We start from the raw sequence: 21,769 nt of genomic DNA, 5'->3' as shown, positions 1-21,769 counted from the left end.
GAGTTTAGTTTCCCAGAAACAAGTTTGTATAATCTATTCTATCGCTATAGAATTCTTTTTTGAGAAAATATTTGATTCTGAATGTTTAGCTTAAATCATGAGATTATGTAAATATTTGTTACTGGATTTATACTACAACAAAAATAACTTTTAGCCGCATTAAATATTGACACTAATAAGAGTGCTAATGTCTTTACCGGCATTAGTTAAATGCCATTACAACCAATGTCGCTAAAGGTTTTAGGGACATATGTAAAGAGTGATAATTACCGGTAAGATACACATTTAGCGGCAATTAAGAATTAAATACCGCTAATGATTATTTTTGTTGTAGTGTTAGTGTTAGGGCTACTGTTACTATTTGATTAAAAAGTAAATATAGTACTATTTTTAAAAAAAAATATTTTATACAAATTAAAAGCTAGATAACAAACTAAACAATTCTCATAGAATGTAATTATGTAACCTATACCCATATTATGTTATTTCATTAATTCAATATCATATATGAAATTTTCCCTATTATTATTTATAGTAAAATTTAAAAATTAAAAAATCTTTTTGAACGAGTATATTTTTCTCTATTCTAATTTAATTAAAGTTTTCCAATAGTGACACATGTTTGACTTATTTTAAATCAAATGTTAAAATTTTTTTATATATATATTGAGACGAAAAAAATAATTTAAAATATATAATTACATCAAATTATTTTTAAATTTATATATAAAATATACCATTTGAAAAATTAAAATTAAAATAATATTTTTTAAAAGAACTATAAAGGAATAGTAAAATAAATAAAACTGAAATGGGAAAAATAACAAGGCCTTAAAAAAGGCGGCCTTTCTCACTTCCACTCCACTTAGGGGTGTGCAAAAACCAAACCGACCAATAAATTGAACCGATAAAATGTTGTTGAGTTATTGTTATTGGGTTATTAGGTTATTGAGTTTTTAACGGGTTTAGAAAAAATAATTATTGGGTTATTTGGTCGGTTTCGATTTTTCCTATTGGGTTATTGGGTAAACCGATAACCCAATAAAGACGGTAGTTATTTACTACTTTACCCTTCCTCAATATTAAACATACATAATTTAATACATAAATAGATTCAATATTAGCTTTTCAGGCTATGTGATTTTTTGTTAGGAAATTGGTGAGAACTTTGTTGATTATCTGGTGGATCAAACAACTGTTCAAGATTGTCTCATTCAAATATTTTATTTTAGTTTTAATTCTAGTTCGTAATTGTAGACGATAGCTTTTGCAAGTTTGTGAATGTTAGTAATTTGATCAACATTCAAAGTTTTCTATTATATTTTGGCGGTAAGTTGGTAACACGTAATTATAACATACGTACTATTATATATTATTTGATCGACATTATATTTTCTTATTAGGTTAACCGAAATCGAACCGATAACATCAAAAATCGATAAACCGATAAAAAGTTTCTTATTGATTTATTATTGGGTGAGCATATTTTAAAATCGAAAACCGATAAACCGAACCGATTATATGTAAAACCGAACCGAACCGACCGATACATACCCCGTCTTCTACTTATACTCCCTCAATTATATGTAGACCGTCACTTTAATATACAAATTATCTCAAAATAATTCTTATTTCAAAAATTTAAATATTAAAAACTTGTTTTTAAAAGCTGTTAAATTTTACAAAAATATCTACTACTGAAAAAATAAAAAATATTTTATATTTCTTATTTTTTTCAATAAAAAAAATTAAAACGACAAATAAAATAAAACGAGGAAAGCATTCCTCCACCCACTCACGCCGCATCCCATTTAAAAAGTAAAATAAACTAAAGTAAAAGAAGAAAGTACAGGTGGTTATAAGATCCAAGTGCCACGTAGCATACCCCCATAGGGTTACCTAGTATGAGGTGGCAAGTATTCACTTCTTTAGAAGCAAATAAATAGGGCTACTCCCTTGAGCTCTTAGTTCCATTTCTAATTCACTCTCTCCATTTATCTTTCTTTCTATAATAAAAAAAAAACTTTGCCTTTTCTCCCTCTTTTTCATCTTAAAAAAGAAAGAAGAAACTACACAAATGCCTATTACAAGCAAAGAAGCAACAACAATAACAATGAATGCAACAACACTAATGGATGAAGAAACAAACAAAGACTTCCCTTTTATCATGTCTTCCTCAACTTATCCTATCACCCTTAAGGTAAACGTATCATTTTTCCGTATCTTCTTTACTTTCTTAAATTTCGTGTCAGGTTAAATAATCATTTCATATTCATATATATATATATATAAGTGTCTTAAATTTCATATAGGTCAAATAAATCTAAACTAAATAGTTATTTTCTGTATGATTTTTACTTTCTTAAATTTTGTATCGGGTAAAACAATTATTTCATATACTTTTTTATTATCTTAAACTTCATATCAGATCAAAATTAAATAGTCATCTTCTATAAGATTTTTATCTTTCTAAAATTTTGTATCAGACTAAACCGTGATTTCATGTATGTTTTTCATTGTTTTGAGCTTCGTATTGAATTAGATAAATCAAATTATATAATCATATTATGTATAATTTTTTATTTTCTTAAATTCTGTGTCGACATAAAATCTAAGTGTAAGAGTCAAGTAGCAGGAGAGTGAAGTGGGAAAAAATAATACTGTACTAAACATGATTTGACATGAAGAAAATTGACTTGTCTATGTCTAATAATAATAACAATAATGGTGTTGAATTATTTTTTCAGTTCATGGACATAAGTTATAGGATAAAACTTGATAACAAATCAACAAGTGGTGGAAGCAACAACTTCATAAAGATGTTTTCATCTAGCTCTGGGCCCACATCATCATCTGATATCGAGAATCAAACGGCTGTAATTCATCAAGAACGTACCATCTTGAACGGAATTACCGGCATGGTTTCACCAGGTGAAATCCTAGCCGTTCTTGGACCATCAGGTAGTGGTAAATCAACGTTCCTTAATGCACTCGCAGGTAGACTCCATGGACACACCTACACCGGAACCATCCTCGCAAATAACCGGAAACTTACTAAACAAGTCTTAAAACGAACCGGGTTCGTTACACAAGACGACGTCCTTTACCCACACTTAACGGTTCGAGAAACTTTAATCTTCTGTGCACTCCTCCGATTACCAAATTCGCTGAACCGGAAGGAAAAAATAACCGTCACCGACTCGGTAATCGCGGAATTAGGGTTGAATAAATGTGAAGATACGATTATAGGAAACAGCTTTATACGTGGAGTTTCTGGCGGTGAAAGGAAGAGAGTGAGTATAGCTCATGAAATGTTGATAAATCCGAGTTTATTAATCCTGGATGAACCGACGTCTGGTTTAGATGCGACGGCGGCGTACCGGTTGGTGTCGACCCTGGATTCGTTATCAAAAAAGGGGAAAACGATAATTACGTCGGTTCACCAACCGTCGAGCCGTGTTTTTCAAATGTTTCACTCGGTTTTGGTTTTATCGGAAGGGAGGTGTTTGTATTTTGGAAAAGGAAATGAAGCTATGAGTTATTTTGAGTCAGTTGGGTTTTCTCCATCTTTTCCCATGAATCCTGCTGATTTCCTCCTTGATCTCGCTAATGGTACGTATTCTGTTGTACTCCAATACCCTCTGTTTTTAGAATTTTTTTATTTATTTATCTGATTTTACGATATGTTATGCCAACAGTTTAAATTAATACATTATTTTTTTAATTGATGAAATTTAATTTTAAGTTAATTTTTGATTTATTTGACAAGATAAAAATTTACTAATAATAAGTTCGAAATAATATAAAATAAGTTAGAAATTAAAAATACATCTTTTTCTATTTTTTTTTTTGACTTAAAGAGTTTTTTTTTTGAGGTCAGCTTTTGATTTTTGAAAGTGTTCGACAAAAATAAAAAAAGTAACTTACAATAAATTAAAAATAACTTAAAATATGTTAATAAGTTCAGAAAATATTCGACAATTTATAATAAATTAAAAATAGCTTACTAAAAATAAGGCTCAATCAAGTTTTTATTTTTTGACTTTAAGAGTTTCTTTTTTTTTTTTTAAAGTCAATTAAATGGGCTGTTAATTAGGTGTTGTGTCATGTACATGTTGTCTGAATTCTATTTAGGGTGGCGACACATTCTACAAAAGATGTGGTTTTGATTGTTTTCTTATTAAGAAAATGAGAGTATAGTGATTGATTGATCGAAAGTTTATGAGGTACGTCTAGACTTTGGTCTAGTAGTAAGAGTGTAATATTTGTTATGTGTGTTAAATGTGTATCTATTACTAATGTAAAAGAATAGTAACAAGTAAGAACTTGAGCAACGTAGATGTATGTTTTATTTATTATTTATTATTTATTGAGTTTTAAATTATGCGTCATTCATATTTTTCTATCCTTAAAAAAAAAAGGTTGTTGAAGAAGAATATGGTGATTAGGATAATAAGGTGATTAGTGGTCAAGATTAAGAATATAGAATGTGGACAAAGTTAATTAGGGTTTAGGGCCCCCATTGTTGTTAGGGAAGTTGAAATTTCTTTTTTGGTGTGACAACTAGAAAATATCAACTTCCAAGGGTATTAGATGGTCTGTATAATTGGTGTGATAATGTTAGAAACATTTGAAAATTAAATGTTACTATAACTATTAAGGTATATGAAAACAAGTAAACCATTAAATGTTCCAATTTATTATGTCTATATATGCAAAACTGATCCAAAGGTCCTAAAGTAGATGTGGGCCACTTTCTCCTCATCTCACTATATATAGATTTTTTTTACATCTTTTATTTGTCATTTTGAAAAAATCTTTTTATAAGATCCTTTTTCTTCTTGATTTTTTTTTTTATAAATATATTTTATCACTAGAAAAAACATATAGCAACATGAAGTGTAAGTTTAACAAGATAAAATAAAAGGAAGAGGAGCTAGTCTTACCTTATCGATTCTAATAAGGTAACGAGTTTCTACTGATTAATACTCATGGAAGGAGACTAAATATTTTATGGAAATTAACTTGTATTTAGGTGAAGATTAAAGACCCGTTTGGTATGAAGGATAAAAGAGGTAATTTATTTCAGAATTAACTTTAGGATAAATTTATCTCATGTTTGATTGGATAAAATTGTAAAATCACTTTTTTTGAAATTATAATTTTATTTGAGAAAAAGTATTTTTGGCCAGAATGTCAAAATAAATACGTTATTTTATCTTTTTGAACATTTTTACACTTTTAACTTTAATACATTTTAATTAAACAATAACAAAAGATTAATTTATTTTAAATAAAAATGAAATTATAATTTTTTTTTAATTTGTAATCAAAATCTGTTAATAAAGATGAAATAATAATTCTAAAATAACTAATTTGAAAATAACTAATCTTAAATAATTTATTTTCGATTAAACGACCCTTAGGTTACCTAAGTGGTTGTGGTGGATTATGACATTAATCATTTTTAATGGTAAAGGTGGTAACTTTTTGTTTTAGTGGATAACATTCATCATAGGTACGTACTGAAATTTGAATCTTGAGAAAGTTCAAATTGGTGGAACAAGCTATTAAGTAAAAGTAAAACAAATATCAACCCTCCACGTGTCCTTTCATCTTTTTTTTTTTAAATGCTACTTGGTGATACTTTTTCTTTTTTCTTTTCTTCCAACTCAAACCTTATTCTAAAATTCTATCAAAAAGAAGAAAAAAAGGTGGCATCATTGGATTAGGTTTATAATAATTAATTAAATCAAACACACATGAGAATCATTTTAATATGATAAATCATTCCTAAAAAGTACTTGATGCTAATTGCTATTTTTTCAAGTGGCGAACCATTGATGGAATATATTTCGTTTTATTTATATGAATTTTGACTAACATTTAAAGATTTAAATTTTTAGTTTAATATATTGAATTAATATAATCTATTTGAAAATTTATCAAATTGACTTTCAAAAAACGCAATATAACAACTAAAAAGTAATAGGTAAAGTGGACCCTGTAGTTGTTGTATTATGGCATTCTTGATTATGAATTAATTGCTGAAGAACAAATACCTTAACTGACTTTACTTTGATAGGGATGCTTCAGTACTAGGTCCTTTATTTAAAATTGGCTTTTTAACAGAAAAACAAAGAGAAAGATATTTGTTATTTCAGAGTTGACTATTAATATTTGAAAGAGTTTGATAGTGACATGTTATGGTTCATATTGATAAGAGTTTTTCAATCTTTTTAACTCTGTATTTCTGCTCTTTGTTGTGGCACCCCTTAATATCTCATGAGTAAATTCTTAGATAGCCATCACTTTATCATCATGGAGTATTGAAAGATTATGGGAAACATGATGGCATAAGATTTATTGATATGAATGGCCTTGAAAAATACTTGGGCTTCATAAGATGGTCATATTGACTTATGATCAGCAGAGTCAGAATTTTTATTACGAAAATTTAGAATATAAAAAATAAGATATGGTAAACCATTCCCTAAGGATTTTTTTTTTGACAAAAAGGGTATCAATTAACTCCCTTTGGACAAGTGTAGCTCCGTCATTGGTCATTATGGTAGAAAACATCATCTTGTTTGGTTAAGTTTTTAAGAAAATGTCAACTTATGTTTGTGTTAAGTAATCAAAGGAGTAAAATATCATGAAATAAGAGGTAATGGTCCATAGGGTTTTTTAGGTGCAGATATTATGGTCCTTCTCTACCATCCTTTCAATATTTTAGAACATATATAGCTAGTTTTTTTGTGCAGGATTTGTACCAATTGTGGTCCTTCCCTACTTCAATGGAGGAGCACAATTTAGAGATAGTCAACCTTCCAATAAGTCATACTAAGTACCTTTGTGGTCAACTAAGTGAGTGCAAACCTTAGCGACCAGGGTTCAAATTATGATATAAACAAATAATACTACTAGCTAGTTAGTATGTTGGTGATTTGTCCATTTGTCTAAGATTCAGCTAGTTAGTATGTAGGTGATTTGTCCATTTGTCTAAGATTCTGCGGATAAAATCACTTGATATATATATTGATGGAAGATAATAATTGGCACCGAGTTAAAATAATCGAGATGCAAATAAGTTGACAACAGATATCATTCCTGAAATAAAAAGGTGCAACACAACAATTGTCTCAATATCAAATAATTTTGTTTCTGGTTATGGGGTCAGGGGTTCTATCAACATTGGGTCATATTCCACTAAGAATATTGATACTCCATTCTTGAAAGAAAATTTGTTTTCAAAGTACTTGCAAATCTTTGTTATGGATTTTGAGGCTTTGTCATTGCAGGGTGTTTCCATGATTCTTGTTTTTCTATAATATTCTCAAAGAATAGTTTAGTGTGGGGACATATCACTAAGCTAAAGTTATTAGTTCTAAAGTAATAAATATAGCATAGAAACTATTGTTGGACTCCACTTTGACCTGTTTTTTCTTCTTTCTTTTTCATATTAGTTTTGAGGTCATAGTGCATATGCAATACTTTAGAATATTAAACAAAACATAAAATAAGCTTTGCTCCTTTTATTTGATTTTTCATTGGACAACATGTTGATAACATGGATCAAATTAGAGAAGTGTGACAACATTGCTTGCGTAGATTAGCATCCATTTATAATATGGGACCAACTAAATTGGTACACATGAGCATTTAACCCCACTCCCAGAAAAGGAAAAGAAAAAGAAAGCACCTCAAAACTCTCTTCCTATACTTTGTTGTATTAGCTAGGGCTCCACATGGATCTTTCCCTTAATTTAATCCCATGTTGTTTTGTTAATGACTCCACCATCACCCTTTCAAACTTTTATTTATAGACATATATTATAAATTTCACTCCTTTCGATTCAATTTAAGTATCTAAGTTTGACTGAACATAGAATTTAAAAAATAAAGGAAGACTGTTGAATCTTGTGGTCTTAAACTTATTATATATAAAAAAAGACACTCTTTTTAAACGTACCAAAAAAGTAGTAAGACAATTAAATTGAGGATGTAGTTTGTTGGATCCCTCCATGTGTTGTTGGGTGTCATACTCATAATGGGATCACAATAGAATAGCACATGGTTTGCTATCTTGTTGTAGGCTAAGAGGGTAGGCATTATAGTTAAGGTTCTTGGAAATCTTGGATGTTTATATTTAATGTTTTATCTGATGGATCAAAACATTTGAGGAAATTAATATTAAGCTAGAGCATCAAGATCTCCAAGGATCTTTATATTTATTGGCTAAGATAGTTTCAACCCTTCTCTACTTTTAGCACCATTAGTTCATAATATATGATATTTTTGTCAACTACATGAAATAAATATAAAAATTGATGTTATTCTTAGTACAAAATATTAAGGGGCTAATGTGAATTGATTCTTCTTGCTTTATAAACCTTAGCCAATTTCATTGTATGTAGACTATAGTAATTTGTTAATGATGTTCACTTATAAGTTCAATGTTTTATAATCATTTGACTACCTTAAAGTGTAGTGGTACATGGTCAAAGTGCACCTTAGTTGATAACTTCTCTCTATATAGAGATACAGATGCTATGCAATAGTAGTAATAGAGAAGTCCACTATGATTCAAGTGAAGCAATTGAAATAGTTTAGAGCTTAGTTCAGTTATAAATATAATCCAAATAAAATTATCTAAACTTTTGAATAATCTGACAGACACCGAATAATAGTAGGAAAGTTCATATCTACCTTAAAAGTAAATCCATTAATAGTATGAAGACGATAAAATATGAACTACCAATTATATCACGAAACATATAAAAGAAATTAATAACTTTTTGATTTATAAATGTGTCTTAATTATATATATAATATATATACTTTAAGCTAGAATGATGAAATACACTTGTCACACTCGAACCTAGCCTCACTTTTAATCTAAAAAAATAAAATAATTGATAGGCATCTTTGATCTATAAAGAATTCTTTTTTTCTTCTTTTATCCACCTCCTTTCCTTTATTCAAACAAGAACAATTCTTTTTCTTGTCCTACTCTTCTTTTGATAAATATTAACAAGTTCATAAAATAGCAACACGTGTTTGGGTCCTTTGAAAATCAATAAGCATTCAGATTCATCCCACCAAATTGAACTTCTTTTTTTTTTTTTTGGTGTTTTTGTGAATAGTGAAAGAAGAAAAATAAGTAGTGGAGATGATGGTGGCCCCTTTTATCAATAGTAGTAATAGAGCATCATGTTATTTTAGTGGACTTCCACCCTTTGCCACCAACATTGGACAGCTTTAATTACTTCCTCAATACTACTAATTATTATTATTATTGTTACTTGCTAACTAGTACAACTAATTAATTAATTAATTGTCACTTTTGTTTTGCTATTAAAAATACACTTTGTAGTATGTGATATAAAATCCTTTTTTTCTTTCTTTTTGTAAAAATATTTTTGAGTGGTAATAACATGACTTTATTGCTTCTTCTTTTTTTATTGTCCTAACTTTAAAGATACATATCTACTCTTTTTTTTTCCATTTGTAACATTAAGTAGCTTACAATTTGGGGAAGTATGACTATGTTATTGACAGGATCAAGTTGATTTGATAAATTGATTATCAAATACTTGAATAGTTATAGATGTCTTTATTAGGGGGTGACCCCTCAATAATTAGTTCTAGAGAAGTAGTTTTCTTTGTAGCTGGACTTTGCCTTTATGGCTTTATGACCATCTTGCAACTAGCAATTTCTTTAATTTTATGATGTGATATTCCTTTGAATATCTAAAATAAGGATTGACATTGTCTAGAACCTAGACATATCAATTGTGGTATATAAGCAAATTTAAGACTTGAAAAAACTATGTTTTTTGTTTATTAATAAAATGAATCTAACTTATATACATGGATAGTAGTGTAGATAATCTTTTAATTTATTGTAGTAGGTAACTTGTCTCATTTTCGATATTACTACGTACTATTACTTGTAATCATGTTTTAAGTGACTTGAAAGTGTTAAGGACTCTGTCATTGTATAGAAGTTAAAACTCTATGACTAAGCATATGTTGAAGTTTTTTTTTCTTCATTGGAATTCTGACTAAAGCTTAAACTTGAACAATATAGGGGTTTGCCAGTTTGATGGAGTAAGTGAGAAAGATAAGCCTAATGTAAAACAAACTTTGATATCCACTTACAACAATGTGTTAGCTCCAAAGGTGAAAGCTGCTTGTTTGGAATCAACAAACATAGTTCCTAAAGAAATCATGAACAAGGGAACCTATACTTGTGCTAGTTCTAAAAGAAGTTGCATTTCCAATTGGTTCAATCAGTTTAGCATTCTCCTTCAAAGAGGGCTAAAGGAAAGACGACACGAGACGTTCAATTATTTGAGAGTCTTTCAAGTAATTGCAGCCTCTCTATTAGCTGGTTCAATGTGGTGGCATTCTGATTATAGGGATATACAGGACAGACTTGGCCTCCTCTTCTTCATTTCCATCTTTTGGGGTGTTTTCCCATCGTTTAATGCTGTTTTCGCGTTCCCTCAAGAACGTGCTATATTCATGAAGGAAAGAGCTTCGGGTATGTACACACTCTCCTCTTATTTCATGGCGCGAATTGTTGGAGATCTACCTATGGACCTTATCTTGCCTACATTGTTTCTTACCATAACATATTGGATGGCCGGGCTAAAGCCACAACTCTTGGCATTCCTTTTGACACTACTAGTCCTGTTGAGCTATGTGATAGTGTCACAAGGCCTCGGCCTAGCCCTTGGCGCTATAATCATGGATGCTAAACAAGCTTCAACCGTGATCACTGTCACGATGCTAGCATTCGTTCTAACAGGAGGGTTCTATGTACACAAAGTCCCAGCTTGTCTAGCCTGGATCAAGTACATATCAACTACATTTTACAGTTATCGGCTACTTATCGATGTTCAATTTGGCGAAGGCAAGGAGATATCAGACTTGCTAGGCTGCTCACGTATTCAAGGAAGTGACAGAGCTAATTGCAAATTCATTGAACAAGATATCATAGGCCAAATTCATCCATCCATGAGCCTTGGAATCCTTCTGATAATGTTTGTTGGATATCGATTAATCGCTTACCTTGCATTGAGGCGAATTCGAGCATAGACAAAGGGATAATATGGGAAGTTTCTGACTTTATTAGATGATGAAATGTGTTAGCTAGCTTTGTGGGAATGGTATATATAGTTGTTGAGTATTGTGACTGACAAAGCTGGGGAAATTCAAAGTGTATTATAAGAGGGAAAAGTCCTGAGAGATGTTGTAATTTACTTGCACCTAAAACTGGTGGAAGGCCAGAAATTCATTGTTGTAACTCATATTGAGTGCAATTAATGGTACTCATAAACAGAAGTTTCACTCCAATGAAATGGAAATTTAATTTCTTCATCTCTTATTCGATAAGTGATTATTGAGCTTCAGTAATGAAAGTATTAGTTATATCATTTATCAACTTGTATAATATAATACATCAATTTCCTCATGTATTAGCTATGTGATTTTAAATTATAAATTAAATATGTTATGTTACTTAATTGGGAAAATTAGCAATCAAGTTACAACATCTAACATATTTAGTCAAAGTAAGGATGCTTTAAAATATTTATTTAAAATGTCAAAATGACAATATTTTATCTAATAAAGTGTATTCTAATATAATTTATTTACCTTTCTTCTATTTCTAAAATTAGACTCACTATTTGACTAAAAATTATAGATTCTATTACACTTTTCATTTGCTAAATATTTTAAAAATATTGAAATTTTATGATTTTTCTTTTTCTCTCTAAAGATTCTTTCATTATTTCATATTTTCAAGTAATTTAAACCTTGTCTTTTTTCTTAAATCAAAATCCTTCATTTTTTAAAGAAATCTTAGAAATCATTTAAAAAAATTTCAATCTTTGTCAAAGTATTGAGATACAAAAATATTTTATATATTTTGTATGTTGGAAATAAATCTGGAAAAAGTATTAGGTATAGAAGTGTCAATATTACGATAAATCGCTCAAACATATTAAATTGGATCTGGAAGAAGTGTCATTTTCGAATGTCAATATTTAAAATATTGATAAAATTGTTGAAGATCAGGGAAAATAACTTTCTGACATGTTGCATTTTGTATATAAACTATCAAATTGTGTTCTTTACTGTTTTTTATTGTTAGTTGCATTTTGTATTCATTACAAAATTCATGTATATCTTGCTAAAATTTGAGTTTTTTAGGTGTAATTTGTATTTATTTTGTAGGTGGGATTCATTTTAAATTATGTATATGTTTAAATTTGTATTAGATAAATAGTTCTACAAAAATTTGTATGTTATTCTATTTTAGGCTCCATGCAATTTTATTGCACTTTTGTATATATTTTAATTATATGCCAACAAGTTTTGTATTTTTTGTGCTCATTTTATATTTCAATCTCATTTGTATTTCTTTTTTACTTTGTATTAATTATAATTGTATTCCAACAAGTTTTAGATTTTTTTGTGCTCACTTTGTATTTCAATATCATTTGTATTTCAATCTCACTTTGTATGCCAACAAGTTTTTATTTCTTTTCTATTTTGTATTAATTCTAAATGTATGTTAACAAGTTTTACATTTTTTATGATCACTTTGTCTTTCAATCTCACTTTGTAAGCCAATAAATTTTGTATTTTTTTAATTTTGTATTCATTCAAAAATCTTCTTCATTGCCAACAAAAATCTTAAATCAATAGACTTCAATTCGATATAGGTTGAATATTCTCAATGGAAAGTTCAAAATTAATATTGAAAATTTGAGGTGTGACAGAGAGAGAGGTCATGTCAATTGTGGAACCAAACCCGTATGATAGGAAAATAGTTTTGTAAATTTTATTCCCAGAAACAAAAAATGAAAAGAGCATGAGAGTAGTGGGGAAAGAAAACTTAGGCTGTCTCAAAGTTATGCCAAAAATGATGATTAGTAATTATGATAACTTTGTTGGTTTAAACTTAAAAATTATCTTATTTGAAATATTATTTTCCTTGATTTTCTCCATTCTGTTATTAACTTATTTTTTTCAAATTAAACAAATGACAAAAATACATAAATCGACAATAATACAAACTATAACATTGACATCTTTAATGAATATTAAAAGTTCTGCTATGAGGCCCCATTAAATGTTAAAATATTGTTGTTTTGAAATTTTTCCTTAATTGATTCAATACATGATTACATTTAAGAGAGTCAAAGATAAATTATGTACCAATTTTTTTCTTATTTATGACTTTTAATGAGCATATGAAAGAAATGTGACAATTAATATGAAAAGGAAGAATTACAAATTAAAATTTTCCTCTTTCGACTTGTTTGGACATGATATCAAGTCACTATGTAAAAATAGACTGATTTGAATTTGAAATTTATTTAAATATGCAAATTAAATCTCTATAGTTAATTTGTTATAAACATAAAACTCCCATTATTTGTGAAACTATTAATTTTTTCTTAACTATTAATAATTTATTAATTTTACAAATTCATAAACATATACATATTGTGTCACGATCAGGGAGCATCCCTTACACGTAACCGGTGTCATCTCACTCAGAGAACACTTAGACAAGCCCTTAGCGTTCGTCATAACATTTCATACGTCAAAAACATCAAAAAAATAAAACTTTTTAATATTGAGGTTTACTTAGACCTCTCACTTACTTTATATGGAGTTTACTTAGACTCCTCGCATAACAAGCTTACATAGGCTTCTCGTTAGACAACATAACCAACATATAAAGATTCAGTCTAATAATACTGTCTCACATTAAACCATCTATAACGAAGAAGAACATTCAGGCATAGCCCTTATACAAATTCATAATTGCCACATCGGGCTTACAACAATATCTTCAACAATAGGAGAGAAATGGATGTTTTTAGACTACAACAATGCTACTAAGATGGAGTACGTAGCACCATTCTCGAACTAGAGAAACTACCAAAACTTGGGAAAAATTTCAAGTCTTCTTGCAAAGCGACATTGATACCTCAACGACCCGAACCTACATATTTGTAAAAACATAAAGAATATGGGTTAGTACAACCACTTGTACTATGAGTTAGTACAACCACTTGTACTAAGTATGGATATATGTACACAAATCATTTGAAATCATGCTTAAAAAGGACATTTAGTTCAAAATCATGCTAAATCACTTTCAAAAGCCTTTATACACAATTGAGAAAATATACAAGTCAATAATCACATATTCATTAAGACAAGTCCATATTCAACACAAGATCAATACCATGATATATTCAAGTCAACATGAATATTATCAACATAAGGTCATATTAACATAAATAGATTCTTATCAAGATCATATACCAAAACAACTCCAACATAATGTCATAACAACAATTCATGTACAAGAGTTCATATCATCATCACTTATAAGACCCTTACCAACAATCGCATCCCAAGCATACAAGTGCAATGCTCATGTCAAGTCTCATAACCCCACATAATCAAGTAAATAAGGAAAGAGATCATAAGTAATGCCTAACTTCATATCACATAACATCATAAATAGTCATGATCATATATAGCAATGTATACCAATAACATGTTCAAAAGTGAAACTAACATCATATAGGATCATCAACATGTAAAGTCAACATATGCATCTCATTTACTTTATAAGAGCATAATAACAACCTCCTAGGACTTCCCTCAAGGCCAACTCGTGCAATGTATATCTAGAGCACTAAGAATAACCCCTTAAGTCACCATAGTTAGAGTTCACTTTATTACTTTCATTTTACTTTCGGAAACAATCGCCTTAACCGACAATAGACCATGTGAGCTAAACATGGAATCCAATTTCATGAAACCATATACTAAAAGAAGGTGGTTTACTTTCCAAGTTAGGACCAAAACATTAACATAGCATTCTAGGAAGATCCACTAACTAGCATTCCTATGGGGGCAACATAGTTCAAGAATTAGGAGACATGTGTTGGACTCTCTTTATGCACGATTGCATTATAGTCACTATCTCATGAGAACCCTTGATGAATCTCCCTTCTATGGGGAGTCAACACCTCTCATTGTCAAGTTCACTCGGTGCTAAGCTAAAGTCCCTTTTTGAAATGCCATTAAGTCATTCTTTTACAATCATAGCTTAATATAGGTCATAGAAGACTAATCCCCTTATATAACATATCATATCATTTAGCTCATTGTGCATAGGATGAGAACTTCCTTTCACTACATAACCATCATTAGTGAGATCAACATATCATGGTCTTATCATCTAAGGCACACAAGAGAAATCATCTTCAAACTTGCATTATCATAGCCTCACCATGATCTCACATTCAACACAATCATATCATTCCATCATATTCATAATATCATATCTTCTTAATTTAATCACACATATAATACTTCAATTTCATCACATCATTACCAAATGCAATTCGTCATTATCGAAGTAAAGAGTTCAAGATCACAGTCTTACCAAATAGCCTCCATAGCTTTCATCAAGAATCTTACCCTCAATTCATCACAACTATCCAATAACCAACTCAACATCATAATAATATAGTGAATTAAACAATAACATAACCAATTCTAACAACCCTAATCATTTACAAGTCCAATTCATAGCTAGGGTTAGGAAAAAGGGTTTAATCATGATTTTTTCAAAAAATAGATCCAATCCCAACAATACATGACCTTATACATCCCATAAATAAAATAGTATAGTTAAAATAAGTCTAAAAATCAATACATTCATCAACTCCCATGAATTCATAAGCAAGATCCAGATTTGGGGAAATTGGGGAAACGACATGAATCAAACGAAATAACCATTAATCAACATCAATTACTCAACAATATATACTAATAACCATTAATAAAAATTAATTACTCAAAAATATAAACTTAATTAGACATAGGTAATCACAATTCGTCATAATTAATCATCAATTTCAAGTTTAGAAGAAAACTCATTTGTAGAGGAAAACCCTTGGAATTGGATGATTTAGAAATAAACTTTGAATGTACCTCTTGAGGAAAGGAATCCCAAGAGTGAAGAATCCATACCTTATAGATACTTAATCCATGAAATTTGATTAGAAGTTTGAAAAATTTGGCCTTCTTCTTCAACGTTCTTGATTCCTTCAATGGAGGTTGAATAGAGAGAGAATGTAAAGAGGTGTGAGAGCTTTTGGGTTTAGATTTGGGGATTTGATTTGAGTGCGTGAATATGAGGTAAACTATTTAAAATAAATATATAATCCTCCCCTAGAATACCCAAAAGAACCTTCACTTAAGTTGACCTTTTAATAAAGTGAAACTTGAATTCTACATTTCAGATTTTCGTTGAAAAACAAGTCCGCGTTGCGGAGTTGTTCCCCCAAGATTTCCTAAATTCATTTTTGAGATGATGAATTCCACTACATGTCCGCGATGCAGACTAATAATTTCGGTCCTTGGGGGACCATGTCCGCTACGCGGACTCATTTCTTCATAGGCCAATTTGGCTGCTGCTTTGGCATCTTACTTGGCCTAGGGTGGGGTCCCTTCAAGGAACCCTAAGGCGGTCCTTGGGGGGTCAGACCTGGACGTTTCCACCCTATTTACATGTTTTTACCTATTTTAATTATTTTACAAGTTTTAGACTCCATACAACACTTCCAAATCTGCACAAGGCATAAGGACGTTTACTAGTTCAATTGCACTAGTTTCCGAACGTCATGGCCGTCCCTTAACGTTTAGGATCTAATACTTCCTACTTGGTTCAATATATTATTTTAGGCTTAGATACAATGTTTGAAGTCTTGGTTCATCATGTGAGGCTCTAGACTAAGTCATGAATTTTCGGAGTGTTACATTACCCCCCCCCCCACTACCACCACCACCACCACTAAGAAACATTCGTCCCCGAATTAGGGAGAATATGACTCAAGACTACTAGCCCAACCAACGATAACAATAACATAAAATAATCATGAGTTAAGACTAGCAGCCCAACCAACGATAACAATAACATAAAATAATCATGAGTCATAGTTCATAGGAGTACTTCACAACTCCATTCAACACATAAACATGGCATTTATACATAGCAACTCAAATCACAATTACCACATATAAGAGCTCAACATCACAATACGAGGAAATACCTTCTCAATATCAACATGAGCTCAATATGATCATCAAGAGTCACTTATGTCAACTTTCTTAAAATACATTAACATGCTCAATACTATTTCATGAAGGCAACAATACACAATACTTAAATAAGTGCAAGTTAAGCAAAAGAATATTTTTACATGAAAACTCATTTTAGCATGAACTTTTACCATAAATATACATATTTTTAGCAACGCAAGCAAAATTCAAATTTATTCATTAATTTTAAGAGGATTATTACTAACCTCAACTTTGACTAGAATTTTGAGGTAAAACATGAGGATAATGGGACTTCATGTCAGCCTCGGCCTCCCATGTTGCTCCCTCAACTAGGTGGTTTCTCCATAGGACTTTTACGAAGGCCACCTCTTTGTTCCTCAACTTCTTGACTTGGCGATTTAGAATTTCCACCGGAACTTCTTCATAGGAAAGGTCCTCATCCACACCTAACCCTTAGATAGAGAGAATGGATACGGGGTCACTAATGCACTTCTTAAGCATGAAACATGAAATACCGGATGAACCGAAGCTAGTTCACTAGGTAGTGTCAATTCATATGCAACCTTTATGACCCGTTGTAATATTTCATAGGGACCCACATACCGGGGACTTAGCTTCCCCTTTTTGTCGAATCTCAATACCCTTTTCATAGGTACAATCTTCAAATACACGATATCACCTACTTCAAATTTGAGATCTCTTATTGTATTGTCGGCATAGGATGTTTGCCGACTATAGATTGTTTTTAACCTATTCCTTACCACCCGAACCTTCTCCAAGGCTTCATAGATTATTTCGAGACCAAGGAACGAAGACTCACTAACCTCAAACTACTTAACCAGAGACCTCCATCACCTACCATAGAGTGCTTCAAAAGGTGTCATGGAAATACTCGAATGGTAGCTATTATTATATGAGAAATCAATCAACGGTAGGTGATTGTCACAATTCCCTTTGAAATCTCTCTCACAAGTTCTTAACATGTCTTCTAGGGTTTGGATAGTACGCTCCGCTTGACCATCCATTTAGGGATGAAAAGCGGTGCTAAGCTTCACTTGTGTACCCAACCCTTTTTGAAAAAATTTCCATAAATGAGAAGTGAATTAAGCACCTCTATCCTACGATGGACAAAGTAATCCCATGAAGACTCACAATCTCATCAATGTATATCATTGCATAATCCTCCACCGAATAAGTAGACTTGACGGGAATAAAGTGAGTGGATTTTATCAATCTATCCACAATAACCCAAATTGAGTCATTTTGCCTCCGGGTTCGAGGCAACTCAACAACAAGTTCCATATTAGTTTCTTCTCACTTCCAAGTAGGAACTTCCATTATTTGAGTCAAACCACTCGACTTTAGATGCTAGGCTTTAACTTGTTGGCAATTTTGACACTTAGATACAAACTCCGCTATGTCCTTTTTCAAACCATCCCACCAATATACCTCTCTAAGATCACAATACATTTTGGTGGCACCCAGATGAATATAATATCGATAACCATGAGCTTTATCCAGAATCTTTCCCCTCAAATTTCAACATTGGCACACACAATCTACCTTGGTACCTTAGCACACCACCCCCCGGGAGAATGTCTTATTGAACTTGCTAAGTACCGATTTCTTCAACTCCATCAATAGTGGATCAAGATGTTTCTTAGACTTAACCTGAACACTAAAGATGACTTAGAGTTATTATGAACCATAAAACCACCATTTGGGGATCCTTCTAACCGAACACCCAATCGATCCAACCTATGAACATCTTTCACTAGTTCTTTCTTACCTTGTTCTACATGAGACACACTACCCATGATCATATGACTTAGAGAATCCGCAACCACATTGGCCTTGCCAGGGTGGTAGAGAACACTCATGTCGTAATCTTTCAATAATTCTAACCATTTTCTTTATCGGAGATTCAACTCCTTTTGAGTGAACACATATTGAAGACTCTTATGGTCGATATACACATCTACATGAACACCCTACAAGAAATTCCTTCATATTTTCAAAGCAAACACTACGACCGCTAATATAAGATCATGAGTTGGATAATTCTTTTCATGCACCTTGAGTTGTCTAGAGGCATAGAATACAACCTTCGCATGTTGTATAAGGACACAACCCAAACCCACTCAGAAGCATCATCATTCAGTAAAGTCAACACCGGAGCGGATGTAAGCCTATCTTTCAATATTTGAAAGCTTCTTTCACATGTCTCCGACCACTCAAATTTAACACTCTTTTGGGTCAAAGTAGTCAAAGGAGAAGCAATGGACGCAAACCCATCAACAAACCTCTTATAGTACCTGGATAAATCCAAAAAACTTCTAATGTCTGTTAGAGTCAATAGTCTAGGCCGATTCTTAACCGCCTCGGTTTTCTTTAAATCGGCCTATGTACCCTTACTTGAGATAATATGATCAAGAAACGCCACCGATCTTAACCAAAACTCACAACTTACTATACTTGGCAAATAGTTGGTGTTCCTTAAGGACTAACAATACCACCCTCACGTGGTCCATATGATCACCCTCATTCTTCAAATATACCAAGATATCGTTAATGAAGACAATCACAAAGGAATCTAGGTAATTCTGAAACACTCTATCCATTAGGTTCATAAAAGCTGCCAGGGTATTCGTGAGACCAAAAGACATCACTAGGAACTCATAGTGACCATACCTAGTTCAGAATGTCGTTTTAGGTACATCCTGACCTCTCACCCTAAGTTGGTGCTACCCCGACCTTAAGTTAATCTTAGAAAAGTAGCTTGCCCTTTGGAGTTGATCAAACAAGTTGTCAATCCGAGGAAGAGGATACTTGTTCTTAATGGTGACTTTCTTGAGTTGACGATAGTCAATGCACATTCTATGTACCCATCCTTCTTCTTAACAAACAACATCGGAGCTCCCCATGGTGAAATACTAAGTTGAATAAAACCCTTATCGAATAAGCCTTTGAGTTTAAGCTTTAACTCTTTCAACTCCGCCGGAGCCATCCGGTAAGGAGGTATTCAAACGAGATTTGTATCCGATAATAAGTTAATACCAAAGTCTATTTCCTTCTAGGGAGGAATTCCTAGAAAGTCATCGGGAAATATTTCCGGAAAGTCCTTCACTATAGGGAGCAACTTTATTGGAGGAATGTCGGACTCAAGGTCTTTCACCCTCATAATATGATAAAGACACCTCTTAGAGATCATTTTACAAGCTTTTAGACAAGAAATGATACAGCCTCTAGGAATTGAGTTACCCCATTCCACTCTAAGACGGGTCCATTAAAAAATTGAACTTCACTACCCTTATTCTACAATTAATGGAAGCAAAACAAGCATTCAACCAATCCATTCCCAAAATAACATCAAAATCAACCATATCAAGTTCTACCAAATCCATCCATTTACTCTATTAGACAAAGATATTGGACAACTCCTAAAGAATCTTCTAGCCACAACGGAGTCACCCACCGGGGTTGTAACTGAAAATGGTTCAATCAAAACATTGGGTAGAATATCAAACTTTTTAGTTACTAGAGGAGCTACAAATGATAAAGTAGCAGAGGGGCCAAGTAAAGCATGAAAATCAATAGAGAAGACTTGTAACATACCGGTGACCACACCGGCAGATTCCTCTTGAGCACACCTAGAGCAAAGAACATAAAAATGGTTTCTCTTTGGATTATTGGAACTAGGACCGCTTTCTTAAGCTTGACCACTCCCTTTCTCTTGACTCCTCACATTACGACAATCCCTAACCTTATAACCCACTTTTTCACAACCAAAGTAATTTCCGTCCCTACCATGTATTCACCTCTATGCTTCTTATCACACTTGGCACAAGTAGGTATGTCACTAGGTGAATTTTCACTTTTTAACTTTTGGGACATAGGGTTGGATACCCTATCCTTGTTAGACTTAGGGAAATTGGAAGGAACTTGGTTTGAGACCTTCTTCTTGAACCTAGGCTTGTCTTGAATTTCAACCCTACCTTTGGAAGTACCTCCCTCATAAGACTTGGCCCTCTTAAGCTCCCTATTCTTCCTCTTGAGTCTATTCTCCTCAACTTGTTGTGCATGGAAATTCAACCGATAGATATCCATATTGTCATGGAGAATCGCACAACAACACTCTTTGCCTAGATCATCGGACACTCCCGTCAAAAAGTAACTCATATCATCCCTAGGATTAGATACCAAGGAAGGAGCATACTTGGACAATTTAGTGAACTTCAAGGAGTAATCTTGCACACTCATACCTCCTTGGTAGGAAGATAACTCGGCCTTCTCATTGGAAGTCACCCCCATAGAATATAGGATCTTATAGACTTCATCTAGGAAGTCTAGGGGTTCTTCATTCACCTTTGACCCATAAACATCGAAGGGTTCATCCTCGTGAAGTCCCTAAAGCGTGAAGCCATGGTACTAGCATTTGGTTGAACATGAGGTCCAACCTCCCAATTTGCTTGAGCTCGTCATGTCTTGAGTTTGAGTGACTACCGCTTGAGCATGGGTAGTAATGGCTTAATACAAGCTTAGAAATGTCCACCTTATCTCTCTATCCGTCATAGGTGGAGGAATGAACGAAACT

At 32.0% G+C, this 21,769-nt stretch overlaps 2 protein-coding genes across 2 annotated transcripts; one reads left to right on the top strand and one right to left on the bottom strand.

The window, feature by feature from the left end:
- Positions 1–1,778: 1,778 nt before the first annotated feature.
- Positions 1,779–11,388, top strand: LOC101246203 (ABC transporter G family member 63). The gene is made up of 3 exons (XM_004250352.4): positions 1,779–2,200; positions 2,748–3,612; positions 10,094–11,388. Exons 1-3 carry the CDS (start codon positions 2,078–2,080, stop codon positions 11,104–11,106), a joined length of 2,001 nt encoding a protein of 666 aa, XP_004250400.2. The 5' UTR covers positions 1,779–2,077; the 3' UTR covers positions 11,107–11,388.
- A 9,009-nt stretch (positions 11,389–20,397) lies between these two features.
- LOC138339202 (uncharacterized) lies at positions 20,398–21,486 on the bottom strand. The gene is made up of 3 exons (XM_069290785.1): positions 20,939–21,486; positions 20,588–20,825; positions 20,398–20,490 (listed from the first exon to the last, which is right to left on the bottom strand). Exons 1-3 carry the CDS (start codon positions 21,484–21,486, stop codon positions 20,398–20,400), a joined length of 879 nt encoding a protein of 292 aa, XP_069146886.1.
- Between the last annotated feature and the right edge of the window lie 283 nt (positions 21,487–21,769).

This window comes from Solanum lycopersicum, chromosome 11, assembly GCF_036512215.1.
Source record: "Solanum lycopersicum chromosome 11, SLM_r2.1".
Classification (NCBI taxonomy): domain Eukaryota; kingdom Viridiplantae; phylum Streptophyta; class Magnoliopsida; order Solanales; family Solanaceae; genus Solanum; species Solanum lycopersicum.
This window is presented reverse-complemented; position numbering and strand designations above follow the sequence as displayed.

Bases quoted from the DNA above. Each gene is read 5' to 3' on its own strand.
- LOC101246203 (XM_004250352.4), top strand. From the start codon at position 2,078: ATGCCTATTACAAGCAAAGAAGCAACAACAATAACAATGAATGCAACA. The intron at 2,201-2,747 runs GTAAACGTATCA...TTATTTTTTCAG, and splicing joins CTTATCCTATCACCCTTAAG to TTCATGGACATAAGTTATAG. The intron at 3,613-10,093 runs GTACGTATTCTG...TGAACAATATAG, and splicing joins CCTCCTTGATCTCGCTAATG to GGGTTTGCCAGTTTGATGGA.
- LOC138339202 (XM_069290785.1), bottom strand. From the start codon at position 21,486: ATGGGGGTGACTTCCAATGAGAAGGCCGAGTTATCTTCCTACCAAGGA. The intron at 20,826-20,938 runs GTTAGGGATTGT...TCTTTGCTCTAG, and splicing joins GTGAAAAAGTGGGTTATAAG to GTGTGCTCAAGAGGAATCTG. The intron at 20,491-20,587 runs GTAAATGGATGG...CATTAATTGTAG, and splicing joins CAATATCTTTGTCTAATAGA to AATAAGGGTAGTGAAGTTCA.